Source organism: Ahaetulla prasina, chromosome 2 (assembly GCF_028640845.1).
Source record: "Ahaetulla prasina isolate Xishuangbanna chromosome 2, ASM2864084v1, whole genome shotgun sequence".
In the NCBI taxonomy this organism is placed as follows: domain Eukaryota; kingdom Metazoa; phylum Chordata; class Lepidosauria; order Squamata; family Colubridae; genus Ahaetulla; species Ahaetulla prasina.
The window spans coordinates 56,752,082-56,776,490 of NC_080540.1; the positions used below are offsets into that span (position 1 = coordinate 56,752,082).

The 24,409-nt window shown below is 39.0% G+C and overlaps 1 protein-coding gene across 2 annotated transcripts; it reads left to right on the plus strand.

Moving 5' to 3' along the window:
* The first annotated feature begins 50 nt into the window (after window positions 1-50).
* On the plus strand, window positions 51-24,352 carry XPC (XPC complex subunit, DNA damage recognition and repair factor). Of its 2 annotated transcripts, XM_058172575.1 has the most exons (16): window positions 51-848; window positions 1,828-2,020; window positions 3,299-3,408; window positions 5,485-5,599; window positions 6,848-6,932; window positions 9,616-9,773; window positions 10,017-10,131; window positions 10,937-11,026; window positions 12,910-13,806; window positions 14,930-15,090; window positions 15,861-15,942; window positions 17,094-17,228; window positions 17,328-17,497; window positions 19,260-19,353; window positions 20,282-20,371; window positions 21,119-24,352. In XM_058172575.1, exons 1-16 carry the CDS (start codon window positions 725-727, stop codon window positions 21,329-21,331), a joined length of 2,832 nt encoding a protein of 943 aa, XP_058028558.1. In that variant the 5' UTR covers window positions 51-724; the 3' UTR covers window positions 21,332-24,352. The 2 variants fall into 2 exon arrangements, with proteins under 2 accessions (XP_058028558.1, XP_058028559.1); XM_058172576.1 differs by lacking the exon at window positions 1,828-2,020 and having other exon boundaries at window positions 56-848.
* Window positions 24,353-24,409: the final 57 nt, after the last annotated feature.

Here is a 24,409-nt window from a genome sequence, read left to right on the forward strand (position 1 = left end):
GGTTGAGAAACACTGGGTTATATTATCCAAAAGGTGCTTTTTCAAGAAGCAACTGGACAAGAGTCTTTGAGAAGGCTGGACCTTTGGGATAATAACCATGGCCTGGATGACTGAGAATCTCCATAGACGCTGGGTTACGTGAACAGGCTGAGCTCACAGATAAAACAAGGCTGATGGAAACCAAGCCGCCTCCGCCTGTGGTTTTCCTCAGCCCGTCCTTTAATGCGCCTCCCTTTGAACCGGTTCAAAACCGCCCCGTGTAAATGAATATTCATAGATCGGGCGTGAAGCTTGAGCGCTTTTACGCTTCGAGGGAGCCGACAAATAAGTTTGCGGGCGCTTCCTCCGATGCAAGGGAGAGATGCGAAGCGCAGCCAGTCAGCTAGATCCGGAATAATCGAGCGATTCGCAAGGACAAGCCAGAACCCCTCCGATCCGCTGCAGCGCAACTTCTCCGAAGCCGCCGGCACGGAAGGGACGTCAAGGGAGGAGGCGCCACGGAAAGCCGGGAGCTCCCGGCGTGGCTCTGTCTTGCTTGCCTCTTGCGAGAAGCGGAGAATAATATAGGGCAGCTTGTAAGGCGAGGCCACCCACCCTTAGCGCCCTGCGCTAAGCCCGAAAGAGACGCTTTGGCTCTTTTTTGGCACCTCCCGGCTCTGCCTCCCTTAGTTGCGGTTCTCTCCTTCGGGGCTCCGCCAAGCTGGGTGGCGGAATAGCGGCCGGGATGGTCGGGAAGCGTAAAGGGGTCTCGCAAGTGCAGCGGTCCTGCAAAAAAATCAAGGGAGAGGGTTCAGCCGCCGCTTCTTCCTCCTCTTCCCCGGGTCTGAAAAGTTGTGAGCAGCGAGACGGTAAAAAGACAAGTCCGATCTTGAGGAGGAGTAGGCTGGTAACATCGGGGTGGTGGTGGTTGGAGAGCTGGGGGACAGCCTGGAAAGTTATACTTCAGAGTCGGAAAGGAGCAACTGTAATTAAAGCAATTTTTTTTCTCGGTTCTGGTAGATTTCACCCCTTCTTATGGAATAGTTTTTCATTGCGATGCGAAGTTAGCAACTTGGATCGCTCCGGGCGGAATTCTCTCTTATGCAACGCTTATGTAAAAATGGTTAGAGAAAGTTTCCCAGGACTGTTGCTTAGCCCTTTTAATTCCCACCCCCCTTAAAAATGAGCGTTTCTGCCGTTCCATATTTAAGACGCTTTTCTGGGGGTATCTGCGCAATAAACGCTAACGCTAAAGTGCAATACTGTAGCATGCGGAATGAAGTTGTGAGTGAAACTCGAGTTGTTGTGCCATGTGATTAAATCACACTTTGAATGGCGCCTTTCTTTTCTTTGTAGAGTTACTGTTGTGGTTACGCAAGTTACATAAGTTCTTTGTCGCCAATATATGCTTAAAAATTACTAAGTGTGTCATGGAAAGGACCTTGTGTAATTCCTTTTTTTTTCTGAAGTGTGAAAACAAAGGCTGACTTCAGTTCTTTATTCTATCAGAATGGGATACAGCTTTCTGCTGATTAGGTTATTGAGTTATGATGCCCTTGTTTTGTTAATGCATCATGGATATTCAGTAAATTTTAAGGAGAATTAAAAAAAAAGACTTTCTCACTAATATAAAGTTTTAAAGTTCATTTATAATGCTGAGTGTGTTGAATTGAATAAAAAAAGTATCTGCTTATCTACACATTTAAGCAGAAGCATCTTAGTTTACAAATCCTTGCAGCTTAATTTTGAATTTGAAATTAAGTGGGCTTCTGCTTTAAAAAGTTCCATGAAAAATGGAACTTTTCCCCAGTGATTTTTTTTTGGCCATTTTCTCTATTTTTGATACAGATGATTTTGAAGATGAAAAAGCTGAGAAGAAAACTAGGCCCAAATTGTCATCTGGAAAAAAGAGAGAAAAAGAGTATGTCCCTCAGACACTTAGTAAAAATTCCAATCAAAAAAGTCCAAAGACCAAAGTCAAGGAGGAAATGAATAGAAGTATAGAAAGCCAAGGCTTCCTTCCAAAAGAGGGGAAATGCAGGTATGCAACTTTAAAGGTTTTTGTACACATTTTCAATGTATACATACAAATTATTAGAATTGAAAGAGTCCATTAAGGCTACCTAGTGCAACACTGTACTTAGTGTGGGATTCCAGAATAAATTTTAGCTTCTGCTTGAATACAGAAACCGGGATCCCAGCAGGTGTGTTTTTGCTGTTGTTAAATTGCTCTGTTTTTTGGCATAAAAGTTGCCTAAAAAGTAACCAGAATCTCATTTTTTGGGGAATTACAGACAACTTGAAAGATAGATAATAGAATAGAATAGAATTTTTATTGGCCAAGTGTGGTTGGACACACAAGGAATTTGTCTTGGTGCATATGTTCTCAGTGTACATAAAAGAAAAGATACGTTCATCAAGGTACAACATTTACAACACAATTGATAGTCAATATATCAATATAAATCATAAGGATTGTCAGCAACAAGTTATAGTCATACAGTCATAAGTGGAAAGAGATTGGTGATGGGAACTATGAGAAGATTAATAGTAGTGCAGATTCAGTAAATAGTTTGACAGTATTTCTTGACAGATTTCTTCTATTGACAGTAAATAGTTTGACAGTATATCAAATGCAGTATTTAATAATACTGCATTTGATGTTCTGAAAAGGTGGCATCTCTTCTGATACTTGGAAAATTCCATTACATTCCCTCTCAGTTGCCATTTTTCAGGACTAATGTACCTAATCCCTTCAGTCACTCCTCAGTAGATATAATTTTTTATTATCTTATCAACTTTTCTCCTCTTCTGTTTTTTCTCAAAAGTAGATGCATCCAGAACTGAACAGAGTACTTCAAAGCAGATTCTGACCAATGCAAAATATATTGGAACTTTTACTTGCCAAACTACTTGCAGTAGTTTTTTCACACTAAATGTTATCAAAGCAGATATCTCCTGATCTTATGCCTGTGAATTAAAATTGTTTTTCCTAAGTGTAGAATCCTGCATTTGTAACTATTAAATTGCATGCAGTTTTCTTCCCACTTAACCTGTGAAGATTCTTTGGAGGTCTGTTTATGTCTCCTGAAGCATTTGTTATCTCATCCGAGTTTCATACCTTTTTCCATTTGGCAATGATTATAAGGAATTTAGAGGTTTTTATTTTTTGCTTTGGTTACATGTAGTTTGCGATGTTGTCTAAAGTAATAAACTGTGGTTAATATTACTGCCAGTGTGAATCGTATCAGGGAAAGCAAAGAAAAGTACATGAGACAAGAAAAAAAAATCATAGTATATTTCTTTTTGAATTCAATAGTGGTTTGCAGAAATCTTCTTTAAAGAAAAAACCAGATGCAAAAAAAGAATTAATTATTACAAAGAGAGAAGAAGATGAGGAAAGTGAGGAAGAGTGGGAAGATGTGGAAGGTAACACATTTTTCATTTTCTGCTATATGAGCCATTTGTCTCATTTATTGATGGCTATTTTAGCTTCTTGTGGTTTATGCTTATTTTCATATTGAAGTTGTCCAAAGATTATCACAGATCTATTTAATGTTGTGTTTCTTTTATGCCTCTCTGAGCCTAATGGAGTTTTTTTTTAAAAAGCTTTTTCCAAGATGTAACAGAATAATTAAATAAATAAATTATAGATATATTGTTTCTTCAGTTGCAAATAAGATGAAGGAGCTATTTGGAAGTTGATGTGACTGAAAGTTTCATTTAGCATGTCAACCCTCTCTTTCACAATAATTCCTTAGATATAAGTAATGAAAACGTAGCACTGTTTTAAATAATAATTTTAATTTATAATGTCTTTATTTATTTATTAAATTTAAAACTGTGAAAGAAATGGGCGGTTAAAATAATCTGAAAAATAAATAAAGATAATTTAGATCCCATTCAGGAGCTCAAGACAATCTGCATAGTGATCCCACCACCCATTTTTTCCCCTTACAATAACCACTTTATGATTTGTTTCCATTAGTTGTAGCTTATCTGAGCTAAGATGGTACAATAAATTGATTCATAAAAATGAAAAAAGATGGTAAAAAGGTAAAAAAATACATCCAAGTCATCCTTGACTTATATCCACAATTGGAACCAGAATTTCCATTGCTAGGCAAGGTGATTGTTAGGCGAGTCGTATCTGATTTTATTACCTTTTTTGCAATGATTAAGCAACTTGTGTTAAGTAAATTTGGCTTCCCCCATTGACTTATCAGAAGCCAGCTGGGAAGGTCGCAAATGGTGATCATATGACCTGGAGAGAATTGAACTATTGTAAATACAGTAGAACCTCTTGCACAAATGCTTCTAACCATGACCAATTAGGGTTCCGACCAAAAAATTGACAGTTTTTTTCGTGGCTGATTTTCCCTTCGGTGCCATTTTTTTTGTAAGTGCCAAATTTCCAAAATTAGGTTCAGGCCACGACCAAATTGGGTTGCAACCAAAATTATGGAACGAATTATGGTCATGACCGGTGTTTCTACTGTAAATACCAATTGCCAAGCACCCAAATTTTGATCACATGACCAAGGTGATGCTTCAACAGTCATATGTGACTGTAAGAACTTGTCATAAGTCACTATTTATGCTGTTGTAACTTTGAATAGACATTAAATAAATGGTTGTAAATCAAGGACTACATATAGTAAGTTCATTCTGATGCTGAACTGTGCTTTAGTTTCTCCTCATAAAAATCCTTAGAAATCTAGAAATAAGTGAAAGATGAACCCATATTTTGCATACAACATTTCTATAATCATTATTTTCTATGCTGAACAAGGTTGCTTAATAAAAGGATTTCCTCATTTAATAATGATTCCTTATGAGCTGGACATGGCTGTTGGGTTGATGTTAGAACAGAAGGAAATAGCAATAACATTTAGACTTATATACCAGTTCACAATGCTTTATAGCCCTTTTTAAGCAGTTTACAATGTCAGCATATTGCCCCCAACAATCTGGGTCCTCATTTTACTGACTTTGGAATGATGGAAAGCTGAATCACCTAGAGCTCGTGAGAATTGAACTGATGGCAGTCAGCAGTCAGTAGAGTTAGCCTGCAATATTGCATTCTAACCACTGCGCCATCTTGGCTCATATATTGCATTAAATACTAGATTTCCAATGTAACATGGGTTATGAACATGTCTTCTCCAATCTGATGTCTTACAGGTATGTTGGAAATACAGCTTCTTAAAACTCAAACCAGCAAAGCCAGTAGTGTTCATTAGAGCACCCAGTTGGGGAAGAGTGACTTATAAAAGAATATGATATTTGCCTGATTGATAGGCAAAATATTTGTTAGATTGATAGGCACATACTGTTTAGCTTGTTGCCAAAACATGTGATTCAGAAATACTCATAAATTATCATATCTTATGCCTTCATGTATCTTAATTTTCTGACATTGAAACCATATGGGAAACAGCCCTGAATTGGAACTGTTCTATTATGTTTGAAATACATTGGTTAGATTTAAACCTTTGTTTCCAGAACTTTGTGAACCTGAGATCGAGATGCTGAAAGAAGCTAAGGCACCAAAGCTGCCCAACACAACTGTTGAGATAGAAATTGAAACACCTGAACAAGCAAAGAAAAGAGAGAGAAGGTAGGCAGACATCCATGTGGGGTTGAGTCCCAATGGAGTTGGGTGGCCAATAAAATTAAAATAATAATAAATAACATAATCATATTTGGAGTTTTCACAATTATTTGGCTTTTAGAGAGAAAGAGTCTATATAAAAGATTTTCTGAGATTTTGCTATGGTCTCTTTTTTTTTCAATTTGGTCCCCAAGTTTTGTAAATACCTTTGCTATTTATAATTATGAATCTTATGTGTTACATAGTTTTAAGATTAAGACAAAAAGGTTCTTCTTGCTTAGGATTTTGGTAACCTTCATTGGTATTTTGTTTGTGCTGTCCTTATTTTTGGCTATTACAACCATGCCTTGTTACATTTTGCTTTGTATTGTCTTGACATTTGACTAGAATTAGGATCAGAATTTTGTTGCGTAGCTATGCATTTGTTAAGCAAGTCATCATATGGCAAGACCAAATTTTACAACCATTTTTACTGTGGCCATTAAGCAAATTTGGCTTCCCCAATTAATTTTTCTTGTCAGAAGCCATCTGGGAAGGTCACAAATTGTGATCATGTGGATGCAAGATGATGCAACTATTATAAATGCAAGATGGCTGCCAAGCACCAAAATGGTGATCACGTGATCTTGAGGGTGATGTGATGGTTGTAATTTTGAGGCAAGGTCATAAGTCGTTTTTTCCAAAGCTGTTGTAATTTCCAACTTCTGTTAAACAGTTTTAAATATAGGACTACCTGTAATTGACTCCTACATCATTAGGAAGCAATTTACATATTGCCAAATAAAAGAAAGGAATTCACACAACCAGTAGCCACATATAGTGTATAGCTTCTGACCAATTGTAATATGTTAAGTGATCCTTGAAGTTTCTTGCTGTAAATGACTGCTCAAAATCTAAATTAGGGGTGGGGACTGTGCACTTTTAAGAGGGTGATAGGAAATGGAGAACTGCTTTATGCACTTAATCAAACCTGTGATTTAGCAACCATTTTTAAAAGAGCCTTCAGGACAACAAAATGGGACATTTAGAAAGAGAGATCCTAAAGTCATTATAGCATAGAGTCAGTTTGGTCTTGCGGTTATGGTACTAAGGTAGAAACTCACAGAATTGTTGTTACGGGAAAAACAGGAGGAGGAAGGTGTATTGTATTAGGTATGTTTGACATCTTGAGTTATTTCTAAAGATAATAAAGGGATGATATAAATAAAATAATTAAATAGAATTCATTGATTTGGTTTACATGAAATCTTGCAGAGAGAAACAGCAGGCTGAGTTTGAGATATATCTCCGTCGAATGGTGAAACGCTTCAGCAAAGAAGTCCGCGAGGATACCCATAAGGTTTGATCTTCAAGGTTAAGTTGTCAGAAAATTGGGAGAATTCTAGGGGCAAAGTTCATTATCTGAATTATTACATTTATCAATTTACCCTGGCAATTAAACTAATTAAATTTGAAGGTACTTGAAGAGTTAGGACCATCTAATGGTGGCGCCACAGTGGCGCAGTGCTTAGAATGAAGTACTGCAGGATACTTCCACTGACTGCCCGCTGCTTGCAGTTTGGCAGTTCAAATCTCACCAGGCTCAAGATTGACTCAGCCTTCCATCCTTCCAAGGACAGTAAAATGAGGACCAAGATTGTTGTGGGCAATACGCTGAGTCTGTAAACTGCTTATAGGGCTGTAAAGCACTGTGAAGCTGTATATAAGACTTCAGTGCTATTGCTGTCGAATCAAGCCCCTGATCAATGCAAGACTTACAATGCAGTATGCCATTAAAATATTCCTGCTCAATAATCTTCCAGGCTCGCCATAATCAAATTTCTGAAAGGTGAGCTTATTGCTGTATGAATGTTTCACAGTTGAGCAGTTTTTATATTGGAGGAACATAAGAGAGTCAGTTTGGTCTAGTCACTAGTGGTTAAGGCACTAGACTAGAATGCAGAGACTGTGTGATTAAAAGTCTCACCTTGATCATGAAAGCCAGCTGGTTGACTTTGAGACTGTCATTCTCTCTCAGCCCATCCTACCTCATAGGGTTGTCGTGGAGAAAATAGAAGGAGAAATGTGTATTGGATTTGTTTGCCTCATTGAGTTATTTGTAAAAATAATAAAGAGGGAATACAAATAAATAAATACTACACATCTAGTGTAGATGCGTTAGTAATTTCCAAAAAGTAATTCAATTTATTCTTACTGGGAAAATAGCATCCTGAATTTTGGAAGGAGTTTTAAAAAATGTTCCTGTGTATATAACAGTATTTTAAGTTAGCACTCAATAAACGTAACTCAAGGGATTAATTACTTTTGCACGTTTTGTAATAAAACTTAATATTATGTGAAAAACCTGTTTAGTGCAGCTGCTTTGCTCATAATGGCATATGACCTATAAAAGCAAATTTAAAACCACATTTTTGAATTCAACTGCCACATGCATCTTAAAAATAAGCTGAGCAGTTAAAACACTAGCAGATGTAAATACAGCCTCAAAAAAACCTAACTGTCAAATTGATATTCAGTTAAATACAACTCTGTGACACTGGAAACATCATAAGACTTGAGGCAGGGAATATTAACTTCCTGTAGTCTCTCACAATACATCATGTTATAATTAGAACAATGCAGGAAAACCGTTTTTAGTCTCAGTGCATTCTTTAACGCTGCAAACTTATTTATTTATTTATTTTTCATATTTTTATACCCTATCTCCCTAGGGACTCAGGGCGGTTCACAACCAGATAAAAATATACATATAAATACAAATAAAACATCCATTAAAAAACTTATTATAATTGGCCGAATAATTAAAATGATAATAAAAATAATAAAATCCCCATTAAAACCAATTCAAATTTAAAATCTAGTCCAGTCCTGCGCAAATAAATAGATGTGTCTTAAGCTCGCGGCGAAAAGTTCGGAAGTCGGAAAGTTGGCGAAGTCCTGGGGGAAGCTCGTTCCAGAGGGTGGGGGCCCCCACAGAGAAGGCCCTTCCCCTGGGTGTCGCCAGCCGGCACTGTCTGGCCGACAGCACCCTGAGGAGTCCCTCTCTGTGAGAGCGCACGGATCGGTGAGAGGTATTCGGTAGCAGCAGACGGTCCCGTAAGTATCCCGGCCCTATGCCATGGAGCGCTTTGAAGATAGTCACCAAAACCTTGAAGCTTGAAAACCTTGAAACTTAACCGAAAACCTTGAAACTTAACCAAGAACCTTGAAACTTAACCAAAAACCTTGAAAATTAACAGGTAGGTTTGGCCTGTAATATGTATTAGCTAATATGTATTAGCTAAGGGCTGAGGTTAAATTACCATCTACCATGCATAATAGAAGTTTATGAAGTTCATATAAAAATATAAACATATATAATCCAAGGAGAGAAGAGAAATAAGGCTATTTCACCCCTTGGTTGAAAGCAGAACATTCACTCCAGTTGGTCATGAAAGAACTGTAACTCTACAAATGGTTTCCTAAATATGCATTTTTATTTCCTTTGTTCTTCTCCCTCTTCTTCTTCTCCCTCCTCCCCCTCCCCAGTCTTTGAAAGTAGGGATGTGCAGTGGGAGACCTCAGAGCCACTACCAGCTCCCCAAAACCTTGGCCCTGGGAGCGCCTTCAAATGCTGCCATCCAATTCCAATCCAATTGATTATAATGGGGATGAGAAGAAATTTTCCCTGCCCCTGCCGATTTTGGGGGAAGTTAGCTCCAGCATACCATTGAAACCCAAATATGGGTCTTGTTCCATGAAATGAAGATGGATGCCTAGACTAAAGAATGGAACAAGATACTTTTTAACAGGAATTAACCAGTAAAGTGACATGGATGATTGGGATGCTTAAAATGTATATTTCCTGCAGCTTCTCTGTCTTTTGCCAACCAATTAGGTGTTGTGGGGGGAGCAGAGCTGGGTCCAACTGAATGGATCTGGTCTATATTGGCCTGTCCCTTGAATTGTAAAAACCACTTCAGTATCTCTGATGTACCCTAAGGCTGCTTGTTTCCTTAGAACCCATGTCCTTTTCCCAACAGGTTCACTTATTGTGCCTATTGGCTAACGGTTTCCATAGGAACACTATCTGCCTTCAGCCAGATCTTCAAGCGATTGGCCTTTCTGTCATTCCAATTCGCTTCACCAAAGACTCCGTAGATCGCATCAACCGTCTGTTTCTGTCAAATCTTGTGAATTGGTGAGGTGTTCTTTTTTTTCTTTCCTGTTTCTTTTTTAATTGAACTTGGGGTTCAACAGTGAGAAATCTGGCTTTCTGTGATTATGATTAGAATAAAAAAGTAAGTCTGATGAAGTCTAAAACTTCTTTTTAGTTTAACTGTAAGATGGAGATAGCTTCCCTACCGTCTATTCCAGCTCCCATGGGAGAGATAAATGACTGGGCAAATAAATAAAATATGGTTCTCTTGTTTTTAAAATAAAGGTTTTCTGCAACTTTCACTATTAACGATCAGCTCTCCGAGAGTGAAGATTGGCAGGTTACCCTAGAGAGGCGCTTTGCTGTCTATGCTGCACGAGATGAGGCGGAACTGGTGCAGGTAAGTGATAGAAGGCTTTGCCAAGACATGCTGGATACCTGCTATGTTGTAATCATAGGAAGGATAATGTGAGGGAGGCTGTATTTTTCACATACAAAAAGAAAGACAGACCTCCGGAGATTTCGATTAACATCTTGTTCCTTTAGCTGCTGATGTCATCATCTGTTTTTATGCTGAGCATAGCATTTAAGGAATTTATCGGACATTATACATGTGTGAACCTGAGTGTATGTCTGTACACACCCATATACACAAATACACACATATGCGGCAGTTTTAGCATACATGGCACTAGGGAAAAAGATTAAGACTTCAATTGTCGTAATTGTAGGGCAGGGGACCCTGCTTTACATATTATATATATGTTTGATTTCAAAATACTTGTAGCAATTGTCCTGTGGGTAAACTGTATTAACACCGGTGGTGGGATTCAAAATATTTTACTACAGGTTCTGTGGCCATGGCTTGGTGAGCATGATGTGGCTTGGTGCGTGTAGCTTGGTGGGCGTGGCAGGGAAAGAATATGTAAAATCTTCATTCTCTCCCCACTCCAGGGGAAGGTTACTTTAAAATCCCCATTTTCTCCCAATCAGCTGGGGCTCGGGAGGCAAAGAATAGATGGGGGCCAGGCCAGTTAGAAGTGGTATTTGCCAGTTCTCCGAACTACTCAAAATTCACACTACCGGTTCTCCAGAACTGGTTAGAACCTGCTGAAACCCAACTCTGGTTAACGGGGGAAGGGGAAAGGGAAGGCAGAAGGTACAAAAATCAGATTCCAAACTGGGTTTTTTCTCCCCCCAAATAGATGTTTTTACTTATTCTTCGAGCACTGCATCTAATGTGCCGACTTGTATTGTCTTTACAACCTATTCCTCTGAAGGAGCCATCAGGGAAGGTCAGTATGGAAAAATTGTTTCTATCTGTTTTTTTTTCAGGAGAAAGTCTTTCCCGAACAACCTGAAACTTACTTTATTGTAAATCTGTTTGGTGTTTATTTTTAATATTTTTGCTTATGTTTATGAGTGTGCTTTGGTTTCATTTCCTTAATTTCTTCAAGTCTTTATTAATTCCTTATTATTCTGGAAATAAAGGAAAATATATACATTTAAGATGATTTTAAAGTGAGATAACTACAGTTCATGGAGTAGACGAGATACCTATGGTTTGTAAGTCAGATAAGATTGTACTTCGTCATATCTGCGAACGGTAAATATTGTTAAACAGCTAATCCTTCACTTACGACTAGTGTAGTGATTGCCCACCATGGTTGTAAATTGTAATGGTTATAAAATGGGTCACCCAGGCGATCTACCAGGATTTTATGATGTTTTTTTGGACTGTGGTTGCTAAGGTATTTGCCAATGGCTGAAGTAAATTTTTGCTTTCCGCAAAACTATTGTAAAACATGGTCACATGACTGCGGGATACTGCAAGCAGCCATAAATGTGAGCCAGTTACTGAGCTCCTGACATGCTGTCATATGACTTCGGGGCAGAGGGGTCATCAGAATCAGGTCATAAATATCCCTGGGTGGTCCATTATAAATTTGAACAGTCACTAAAGGACCGGTTGTAAGTCAAGAATTACATGTATATAACTCCTTGGGTTGTATTTATGCTGTTTTTTTCCGGTAGCTCTTGATTCAATACAGAACGTAGAAACTAGAGCTGAGAAATGATATGGGAAATAGGTGGGAAACTGCTAGGGTAAGCCATACCCTATAAAGCAAGGGTCTCCAACCTTGGCAGCTTTAAGACTTGTGGACTTCAACTCCCTTGTGGACTTCAACTTCAACTCCCAGAGTTCCTCAGCCAGCTTTGCTGGCTAAGGAACTCTGGGAGTTGAAGTCCACAAGTCTTAAAGTTGCCAAAGTTGGAGATCCCTGCTATAAAGAGATACCATTAATAATATTATAGATGGGAGGTGCACTGGCAAAGTTGTTGTCTGAACAATAGAACTGGTTTACATAGATTATGTGTCATCGTTCTTAGTAATGAACTCAGGGAAGTCAGAGTTCTGACACTTTGTCCAGGTTCAAGAGATTCTTTATTGAGTACATCATATCGGCACTTAGAAAGTTGAAGCTATCTCTAAATTATTTCCGCGCTCAGGGATAGTTAAAAGAATGAGACCTCCCCACCCCACTTTGCCTCTCAGGTCACATGAGCCAATCAGTCCAGATGTACGTTCCGACTCAGCTTCAACAGGTGTCCGTTGACATGACCTTGGTTCTCACGCCGGCTGGTAGATATTATGGCTAGCAGACAGAGGCACCGCATTCATGAGCTTCCCCCTCCCCCCTGAATGGCAACTAAGAAATGAAGCAGAAATAAGAGTGGCTTCAACTGAAGTTGTTTTGCAGGTTGACATAATGCCTGGTTTTTAACATTGTAATGATAAATGTGTTTCTAGTCCTTACGATTAAGAGAGAAAGAACTGAAAGGTGTCCAGATTTGTAGTCCTTCATCATCATAAAGGCCCCAAAAGATGAGAAATGGTGGTGGTGGAGTTTTGTTACACAGCACAATCCACAGATCCAGCATCTCCATCAATGCACTGTAATTCATGTTGGGTTGTAAGAAGTGAACAGCCAATATAATCTAAAGGCAGGTTATTTTCTAAAGTCAACAATTTTATTTTTAATTCAGTGGAGCGATCCATTATTATTATTATTATTATTATTATTATTATTATTATTATTATTATTATTATTATTATTATTATTTTGTTCTACTTTTGCCTCTCAAAATCTTCCTCTCTCCTTCATATTTGTTTCAGGGAAAATCCTCCAAGAAAAGCTCTGTTTTGGTAGCTTCTGAGACATTGCCCAATTCTGCCAAAAGCTCAAGACAAGGCACAAGAGCAGATACTGCGAAGAAGCCAAGCCCCTCCAGGGCCAAAAAACAAAGAAAGAAATCTCCAACACAAGAAGATATTCAGAAAGATATAAAATCTGAGAATGATGAGAAGACCTTGAAGACGGAACAAGGGCTGGGAAGGCCTAAAAATGACCGGCGACGGCAAGTGGCATCAAAAGTGTCCTATAAAGAAGAGAGTGGAGACAGTGAGGATAATGATTCTGAATTCTGTCCTACAGGGGAAAATGATGATGGTAGCATATCTGATGAGAAGTTTGAAATTCCCAGAAAAAAACGGAAGTCATCACTAGGTACCTCTAAAACAACACAAGGAACTCTGAAAACAAAAGCAGTAGTTAACAGGCAACGATCCGTGCCTTCTGGGTCGAAAAGACCCAAGGACTCGGAGATAATTGGTAGTTCAGTAGACAAAACAGTCAGCCCATGTTCTTCAAATTCATCCAAGAAGAAAAACAAAATAATTTCTAGTGAGGAAGAAGAGCAGAGGTCGGTTGTATCGAGAGGCACGGACCATTGGGTAGAGGTTTTTCTTCAGCGAGAAGACCGGTGGATATGTGTGGACTGCATTCATGGCAATGTTGGACACCCTCTGGAATGTTTCAAATACGCCTCAAAGCCAGTGTGCTACATCGTTGGCATTGACAACAGTGGATTTGTAAAAGATGTAACACAGAGATACGACCCAGCATGGATGACTGCAACGAGGAAGTATCGTGTGGATGCCCAGTGGTGGGAAGATACCTTGGAGCCGTACAAAAGTTCTTTTGTGGAACGAGATGCAAAAGAACAAAGAGAGGTAAATAAAATGGAATGGGAGGATATTTTTCCAGTAATCAAAATCACACCCAGAAGGACTCGAATATTCTTTATCCTTTTCTAATAGGTTTAGATCCTTAGGTTGCAAAAAAAATGGAGCTCTCTTCTTTTATCTTGGTCTGCTTTTCATCCAAGATCTCAACTAATCTGTTCCTTTTGGTTTACCCACTAACTGAGATGTTGTGTGCTTTTATTCAGTTTCCCTTCAAGTCAGTTCTTGGCTGAATGACCGCAGAGCTTATGAGGTGTCCTCTTTAAATGTCCCTCGGTATGGCTGGCTATTTAGCTTATATAACCATTAAGAGGCAAATGCCTAGACAGTCTCAAGTTTCAAAGACATCTTCCCATTGATGAAAACGAGAAGTGTTCAGACCTCAGAAATTGTATATAATAATCAAGCGAGTAACATTCTTTAGTTTGTATTTATTTCTTTGTTTTTCAGTTTGGATGTCACCCGACATGTATGTTCTATCTTCAGCAAAACTGTAGTGGATTGATACTTTAATTCAATTTGCTGCATCTGATTGATTAAATGTATTTCCCACCTTTATGTTTGTATAAGCACTATGGAAGCTGAAATTAACTGGAATAAAACTACTACAGAGTATACAAAAGATAATGTTAGAATAAGTACAATTAAATGAATTAACAAGCTTAGGGAAAGAAATGAATTTTTACATTTTCCTAAATTCTGGAAAGTGGCAGCCAAATGCACATCTTTAGGGAGACCAATCTGTAGTCTGAAACCACATAGAAGAAGGCCTCTAATAGATCCATACTTGGGCAAGTTCATACCAGAAATAGTTTCTAGCTGACTTAGTCTCTCATACTTCTTTGAACCAAAACTCCTTACTGTACTTTCTAGCATAATCCACACAGTGAAAGCAAGCAAAATTGAGATCTCTTCTGGGAAAAGTAGGGTTGCCAATGATGCTTAGATAATGTCTATAATAGCGGTAGTTATTTAAATGCAAAGCTTTGCATTAAGGCAGGGTTAATATACCAGGACTCCAATGTTGTCTTTTATCTAGTCTTCCAAAAGCTGAATAATATATTTGTAATTGGTTTCCTCTATATTCTACTGGTAATAACATGATTCCCAGTTTGTAGCTAAACTTCAAGATCAGCCTTTGCCAAAATCCGTCAGTGAATACAAGAATCATCCGCTTTATGCCTTGAAGAGGCATCTCCTTAAGTATGAGGCCATATATCCTGAGACAGCTTCAATTCTAGGATATTGCCGAGGGGAGGCTGTCTACTCCAGGTGAGGCATTTCTCAGTTGTGTATGCCATGATACACGGCTTCATTTGGTACACTGGTCTGGGATCATCACATTGTCCCACTAGCAATACCTTACTACTACTTATTTTGAACATTTAAACAAGGATCCATGTTTGCACTCCTCACTATGAATGTTATTCATCTATCAAGGTAGAGACAGACATGCCTTCTTTAAATTGGCATGGGATGATTATTCCCAAACTTGACTGAACTTCAAGGGTGCAGTTCAGCACAGAAGAAATTTCCATCTACTCGGCTTTATTGAAAAAGTGAGGCCTGTGTTGGCTGTTTGAGGCCCAAGAGGGCCTTCGCTGTCCATCACTAGAAGCCATAACTTGTTTATACAAGTTACATAGGAAGGACAGATCTGATGTTTTGGGATACGAAGCCAATATCCCTTTCATCCCTTGGCTTTTCCCTCCTAAAATGAATCTGATTTTTCCTCCCTCCCCCCCCCCCGTAACGAGGTTTGAATTGGATACTAGGAGTTGATGAGGCTTCTTAGAGTGCATCCATGAAACCTGTTTTTCTGCTTGAAAAGTCCACCTATGCTTATTTTTCCCAGTCTTCCCCATCCCTGCATTAAACACAGTATGGGGATTTCTTGCAAATAAGCATTCAGAAGAAAGTCAGCCATTTTGTATATTGCTCTTTAGTGTATATTATGTATATTATCTAATACATAGTTTATTGTGAATATTACCTATATGAAGCTATATTACTTACCAAGAATAGTATTTGGGTAATTTCAGAGACTGTATCCATACCTTGCATTCCAAGGACACCTGGTTGAAACAAGCTCGAGTGGTGAGGATTGGGGAAGTGCCTTATAAGGTACAGTATTATCAACAACATGTTCGGGTTAATGTTGAAATTTGTGGCAGGAAATATTTATATATAAAACTTTTGAAGCTGAATAACTTTTTTTTTAAAAAATGTTCTTTTTTTTTTTAATTTGAATTTATATCCCGCCCTTCTCTGAAGACTCAGGGTGGCTTACACTGTGTTAAGCAATAGGGGACAGATTAAAGGATTGTGGCCAAATACTGTGACGGGGATGGTGGAAGATTAAGTACTTCTCACCAGTGGTGAAATCCAAACTTTTTTACTACCGGTTCTGTGGGTGTGGCTTGGTGGGCGTGGCAGGGGAAGGATGCTGCAAAATCTCCATTCTCTCCCCACTCCTATGAAGAAGGATATTGCAAAATCTCCATTCCCACCCCACTCTGGGGCTAGCTGGAGGTGGTATTTGCTGCTTCTCTGAACTGCTCAAAATTTCCGCTGCTGGTTCTCCAGAACCTGTCAGAACCTGCTGGATTTTACACCTGCTTCTCACTCCTAAAGAGATGGGCAACCTCCTGATACACACAGCCTACTCCTACATGTTTCTCCATGAGGAAGAGGCTGCGATCATTGCTTTGAGTATTATGAGCAAGAATGATGAAGACACTCTAAACCAGCGGTTCTCAACCTGTGGGTCAGGACCCCATTGGGGGTCGAATGACGATTTGCCAGGGGTCGCCTAAGACCATAGGAAATATGGGAAGTATACTTGCGAGTTGAAGAATCGCGCTCCAATGGTTGACTCCGCAAACCAGCTGCAGGCTCTTCAAATCGCTAGCCGAATTCGGCTTCAGCCATGATCAATTAAAAAAGAGAGAAATCTTTGCTCTGATGTCTCCCTCTCAAGCCAGCTGCAATCACTCCCAATCGCTAGCCTAATCTGGTTTCAGGCGCGATAAACTTAATAGGGGAGGAGTCTCCGCTTTAATGCCTCCGTCCTCAAGGCAGTTGCAAGCAGTTCAGATCGCTAGCCAATACGGCTTCAGGCGCGATAAATTCAAAACGAAAATAATTTTATGGTTGGGGGTCGCCACATCGTGGGGAATTGTATTAAAGGAGTCGCCACATCATAGGGAATTGTATTAAAGGGGTCGCAGCAGTATAAAGGTTGAGAACCACTGCTCTAAACTCTGTTTGCACAGATGGTGAAAGGTTATTCCAACCAGGCGAGAAAAGCACGAATGGCAGAACCTGCAAATCGGGACAAAATGGATTTGCCATTGTTTGGTCTCTGGCAGACTGAGAAATACCAGCCACCTCTGGCTGTTAATGGAAGGGTAAGCTGGCAATTAGGTAAACTGGGTAGGTTTTAAACTGAATTCTCCCACAGAGTTTATTTCAGTATAAGTTTTTTTTCCATTCCACTTCTCTTTTAGGTTCCTCGGAATGAGTTTGGGAATGTCTATCTCTTCCAACCCTGCATGTTACCAATAGGCTGTGTGCAGCTAAACCTTCCTAGCCTTCATAGAGTGGCCCGTAAACTAGATATTGACTGTGTTCCAGCTGTTACAGGATTTGATTTTCATGGTGGTTATTCTCATCCTGTGTAAGTCATAAATTTATGATCTGGTTTTACTAAGATATACAATGGTCTTATGTGCTACTTAGTAATACTATTGGGATGGATATACTTAGCATACATGGTTAGTGATAGTATTACAGAAAAGCAGAATTAACAGCTTAGTTGCTTACTCTGAAATAATAATAATAATAATAATTTAATTTGTATACTTTAATTTGTATATTTGTATAATAGTAAGAGCTCAGCACTTGTTCCTTTCACAAAGGTGGATTAACCTTGTTGTATGTGTGTGTATGTATGTATGTATGTATGTATTTATTTATTTAATATTGCTACCTATTTGCCATGGCGACTCAAGGCAGCTTACAGAATATAATACCACATTTAAAACAATAAAACTAATAAAAAGAATCAAATAATAAAATCACCTCCCACCCCGGTGACAGTAGATCACATTATAGCCATTTAATGGACTCCATCCCGCTCTGGGTTCTCCACACCTGCTGGCAGAACCAGGTCTTCAGCGCCTTCCGGAGGAGTATTACAGTGGGGGCCATTCTTATCTCTGGGGGAATGATGAACCAGAGAGAGGGAGCCACCACGGAGAAGCCCCTTTTTCTTGGTCCCACCAGGTGTTATCTCCCTCGGGGATGGGATCTGCAACAGTCCCTGCCTCCCGGCTCTGATGGGTCGGGTAGATGTGACCGGCAGGAGATGGTCCCTCAGATAACCTGGTCCCAAACCATGAAGGACTTTAGAGGTGACAACCAGCACTGTGAATTGCACCAGGGTCTGCACAAAACCATGCGGGCTGCTGCATTTTGCACCAACTGGAGCTTCCGGATGATCTTCAAGGGCAGCCCCATGTAGAGCATGTTCCTCTTTTACCTCTGCTTATTTAATATTTTTATATCCATATCATTCAGGTGAGGATGCTAAAGCAATTAACATTCCTTCCTAGTTTTGTTAGCTACCATATTTTTCGGAGTATAAAATGTACCTTTTTCCCACCTAAAAGGGGATGAAAAGTTGGGTGTGTCTTATACACCGAATGTAGCCCCGCCCACCCACTGGCCTCTGCCTCCCAGCAATTTACCTCCTTCCAGCAAGCAGCAAGAAGAAACAGCCCATTCCAGCTTCAGAACAGCCTAATTAGCACAAGTTGATTGTAGGTTGGATCGGCCTCCCAACTCTCAGCTGTTTCAGGCTGCAGGGATTGGCATTGCCTATTGCTGCGAGGGCCTCTGCTGCTTGCTGCAAGGAGGTAAATTGCAGGGAGCAGATTTTTTTTTCTTGTGCTAATCAAGCTATGCTGAAAACGAAAATGAAAGTAAAGCAGGCTTTTTGATGTTTGCTGTTTGCTGCAACTAGGCAAAATTGCTGGGAAGCAGAGGCAGATTTCTTTTTCTTGTTTTCCTCACCAAAAGATGTAGGTGTGTCTTATAGTCCGGAGCATTTATACTCCGAAAAATACTGTACTCATTTATGAATACAAGTATATCCCTTCACGGGTTCCTGGGTACTTTCTAGTTTTCTAGTTTTAGTATCTAGTTTTCCAAATGTTATTGAATGGATTGACATTTAATCTATTGGAGGGATGGGGAATTTGGAGCCATCCAGATGTTGAAATGTAAGTCTCAGCATCTCTCACTGTTGCCATCCATGGATAAATTGGAATCCAGCAACATTTGGAAGGCCGAAAGTTGTTGCCCCACCCTAAGCCCATATAAACACAAGTCCCTGAATTGTGTTTTGTTCCAAATGACATCCTGGATTCTTTTCACAGCATAGAAGGCTATGTAATTTGTGAAGAGTACAAAGAAGTGCTTGTTGAAGCCTGGGAGAATGAAGAGTCAGAAAGAGAAAAGAAGGAAAAGGAGGTGAGAATCACTTTGAAGTCTTTATTAGGGGGAGGGGAGAGGGGTGCACTGCTAACAGTCAGCAGCATCACTGAGCTAAATGAATGGTGAATTTAATTACAGATCTAGTAGATAGTTAATACTTTTGCAGCTTTTGATATAATAGAATAGAATTCTTTATTGGCCAGTTGTAATTGGACACAGAAGTCTTTGGTGCATATGCTTTCAGTGTACATAAAAAGAAAAGATACATTTGTCAAGAATCATAAGGTACAACATTAATGATAGTCATAGGGTACAAATAAGCAATTGAATCATACTAGGAAACAATCAATATAAATCGTAAGGATACAGCAACAAGTTACAGTCATACAGTCTTAAGTGGGAGGAGATGGGTGATAGGAACGGTATCATTTTCTAGCTTGGTGTCCTCCAAATATGTAAGGATTACAATGATTTTAGAACTAAAGAAGTTGTTTCAGCAGCAACTGGAGAGCATAATAATTTTATATAATTTACCACTTCAACTTCGAAGGCCACCCATTCTTATGAGACTCTTAAAAGGCTGTCCTCAATGATTCAGTCCTTGCAACTTTGCTCTATTTACCACATCTTATCCTGTGCATGTAGAATTACTTCCTCCTTCCTCATTACGGCTCAGAAGAGTATTTTTTTGAAACTTTGATGCAATTTTGGATTCTCATAGATGGCTATTTGAGGCTGCCACAGATACTGTAATTGTTGAGCTTCGAGCTTGGCAATTTGGTTGCAAACGTTTTGTCCCCATTTGAAGAGACATCTTCAGTGACCAATAACATAACTATCAACCCAAGCTACTAATATTCAAAGACATTTCAATACTGTAATGTATAGAGATTCTACTTTGCCAACTGCACTGTTAATGAGTATGTGCCCTTTGGTTTTAATTCTGGGTGAACTTTAAAAACAGAAGCGGGAGAAGAGAGTGCTGGATAATTGGAAACTGCTGGTGAAAGGACTTCTGATCAAAGAGAGATTAAAGAAACGCTTTTCTACCAAGGTAACAAAACATTGGTGTAATATATGGTTCATAAATCTAAAATTATTCAAGGCCGTCTGGACACTGGGGTTCATGCCCAGATTGGAGAAAGAACAAAATGTTAGTACAGATTTCTTAACACTGAAGATACAATCTGAAGTAAAATACTTTTTAAGAAATATATGTAAACATACTTTGCATTTGAACAAGTACTTCCTGCATAGAAATAATACATTTTTGTTACTTTTGAAATGACAAGTGATGGCATTATTTCTTGATGCATAAATATTGAATATTTTGCTTGTTTATCTGAAGTTATCTGAAAGAAAGGGATAATTGGGCTTTTAGAGTATACTTGAATAGGATTGCAGGTATGCTTAACTGGGTTCAATCATAAATTCTGTCAACAGTATGACTATTAACAGCACTGTCTTATGATAATGTTAAGTGGCTTTTGACAGTCAAGGATATGTTATTTGTTGAAAGAAGTTTGGTCATCCATTTCAGACAGTGGGTTCTTTGGGGCCCAAATAATAGAAAAAGCATCATAGCATTTCATGCAAAGTATTTTGATAATGTTTGCATTCTGCTGGTTCTCTTTTTTCCCCTCAGATGCAGTAGGATTGTTGAAATCTGAAAACAAAAATTCTGTATATATGGATTTGTATAACATTTATAATGTCAATTACTAGTTTTGTTACAGTGCCCTCCTTAAAAGGAGAACTGCTCCACAGCATCGGTTAAATATTTTAACTCTGTCTCTTCCAGAATGAGACAAAAATCATGATGGAAGGGGAGTCTGGTTTCTCATCAGATGATGAAGGAGGACCAAACTTAGAAACACCTGCTGAAGATCTGGCTGTTTCTTGGCCCCAAAATCGGCAAGCTGAGGAGCAGAGTGAGAAAGGAAAAAGAACCAAAAAGAACAAGAGAGAAAAGAAAGGAGAAGCAAAACATTTGTTCCCGTTTGAGAAATTGTGACAAGGAGTTTTGGGGTTGGCTTCGATTCTTTAGATTCCTGTCTTAGCATAAACAAGGAAGCACTTTTATGTTCTTCAAGTATACATTCACACTGAACTTTTCACGCCAGCAGGAACAGCTAAAACAACTCAGGAAACTTCCTACCAGTTTTTCTAATATTACATTCCTAGATGTATGCAGGACTTGAAGCAGGAAAATTGGTCTGGACTCATTGCTGGATGCCTACTATATCTTTATATTGGCCAATGGCACCTACTTTTCCTAGATTCTTGATAGACACATTTTCTTTAAGGTGCTCCTGATAGGTAAAGCAAAAACACTGATGTTGGAGCAAAGTACCTTCCAATGCCAGATCTTAATACCTGTAAATATATTGCTTTTCTTGGAAATTTTGCATTATTTTATTGTAAAGTCGTTAACAAGCTAGACACATGAGCTTCCAGAAAGAGTTATGAAAGGAACATGTACACATACATGCACTCACATGCATGTATATGTACTCACAACATACATGTAATAGTAAAGCTGGGCTTAAGTTATATATGTAAAAAACCGTCTGGTGGGAATAAGTGAGGGAATTGCTAGGAAATGTCTATAACTAACAGCTTCTATTCAGCTTTACAAAGGAAACCAATATGAACAGTAGGCTAGTGTAATTAATAGGTATATGTAAGACATTTGAGCAGAAGATACCTAGTTTTTAGCTGAGCTGGATTTATTCCTTTCCCCTTTTCCTCTTCTATATCATCAAGAAAACTGAGGCTTACCTCTTAGTATATTGATCATGTGACAGATTCCAGTTTTAGACATTGTGAATGGTGCAGTCTGAGTAGGGCTTATTACAAAAATGGCTTGCAATCTGCCACATGTTCAGTCATAGTGCAATTACTTAATTGCCTAATGTGCTGTTTTGAATGTTTTACCAATGCACACTTTTTTGTGCAAAAGAACTATAGCAGTTTTCTTACTCAAAGCAATTTCAGAAGTACATTGGTTTATATTCTATGATGATAAGCTTAATCTATTTGACTTGACCAGAACTAATTTGGGCACTTTAAATTTATTCAGATAAAAAAATATATATTGAATCTTGGGTAAAAAAATAAAAAGTAAAGTCCTGAGCATCAGTCCTTTTCCTAAGATTATCATTTGCATATTCAACGTTATTAGGTTCTTATTTCACAAGAGCAACGTAGATCTGCTCTTGGAAAAGGAATATACTAGCTTCCCAGTCTCCCTACAAGCCAGCGTCTCCCTGAAAAACCTGATTTTAAAGATCTTTCAGAATATAAGGGTGGTTAGGCAGGTGCAGCTCTGGAGCATGTTCCAAATTGTGAAGGCCATTACTTGGGATCCTATCTTGGGATCCTGTACTGTCTTTACCTCATATGCAGAGGGAATCTTAACAGGCCCATTCAATGTTTGAATTATGCTTGATCAAGTTGTCCCATGATAGAGCCCAATCCACTGCTGTGGTGGATTTTTATATAATAACCAGCACTTTTAACATGTTCTGGAAGTTAAAATGGCAATATATTGAGTTTATTTTAAGTTGGAGTTTTTTTCCAGTCAATGCTAACAACTTACAGAATTGTACAGAAGTATAAGAACAGGAACTTTTAAAACAGCTTTATTTTTAGTTGCTGAAGTAATGTTTTTAAAGATCTTAACATTTTTAGTGTGTTTTTCCCCTCAGAACCTCCTTTTCACCTTAGAAATATTTTGACAGTCCCAGTAATTGTGAAATTTGCTCTGGAATTACCAATTGCTTCGGTTATACATTGGGTCAAGAAAGTTGAAAAGCTTTCCAAGTATTATCTCATAAGCAGCAATATTCCTGTTAGAAGTCTGTCTCCCTTGCAAAGAATGTCTTAAATTATTAGACTAGAATGTTCTAAATCTAGGGTAGATCTTTTCTTAAAAAATAATCTGAAAAATACATGAATATTTCAGCTTATCCTTCTTTAGTCAGGGCTCTGCCTCAAGTACTTTGTCCAGTTCTGGGTATTACATTTGAAAAATTCACAATGGAAGAGGAACAAAGACGACTTTAAAAAGATTAGAAATTAAGTCCCATGAACAGACATTGATAAGAGGTAGATGTTTGCAAGATAAAAGATTGAGGGGGGAAAATTTATTGCACTCTTCAAAAACTTAAAAGGATGTCACATATAGAATGGTCTTGTTCTTGAATATAGGATACAGAATAACTGATTTTAAATTAGGGGAAAACTGATTCCGACTGAATGCTAGAAAATAGCTTCCTAGCAGTAAGAATGTTTTATGGAGAAAACTAACACAGATGGCAGATGTTTCTTTGCCAGATGTGTTGAAACAGGCTAGACAGGTATGTTTGGGATACTTTGTTCTGGATTCCTACATTAAATGTGTACGTGGCAGAGGTGGGTTTCAGCAGGTTCTGACCAGTTCTGGAGAACCGGTAGTAGAAATTTTGAGTAGTTCAGAGAACCAGTAGTAAAAATTCTGACTGGCCCGACCCCCATCTATTCTCTGCCTCCCAAGTCCCAGCTGATCGGGAGGAAATGGGGATTTTGCAGTAACCTTCCCCTGGATTGGGGAGGGAATGGAGATTTTACAGTATCCTTCCCCTGGAGTGGGGTGGGAATGGAGATTTTACAGTATCCTTCCCCTGCCACGCCCACCAAGCCATGCCACGCCTACCAAGCCACACCCACAGAACCGGTAATAAAAAAATTTGAAACCCACCACTGGTACATGGTGATCTAAATCAGCGGTCCCCAACCTTTCCGGCTTGGGGAGTGGGGAAAAGAGGAGATGGATCTGTGCGAGTGGCAGGCATGTGCATGTGCAGAGCTCTATTTGTGTGAGCAGGTGTGAATGGAGCCAGAAGTGCCAGTGCAAGCGCCTGCTGCTAATGCAGGTGGAGCTTATGCATGTCCGAGCAAGCATCCACCTCTCATGCGGCCCAGTTCCGAACCTGGTGTGTCCCAGTGGTGGGCTGTGGCCCAGGAGTTAGAGACCCCTGATCTAAATGGTACCTTCCTATTCTTAACTCTTACCTTTAATATTGAACTCTGATTTCAAAACACACGTGCA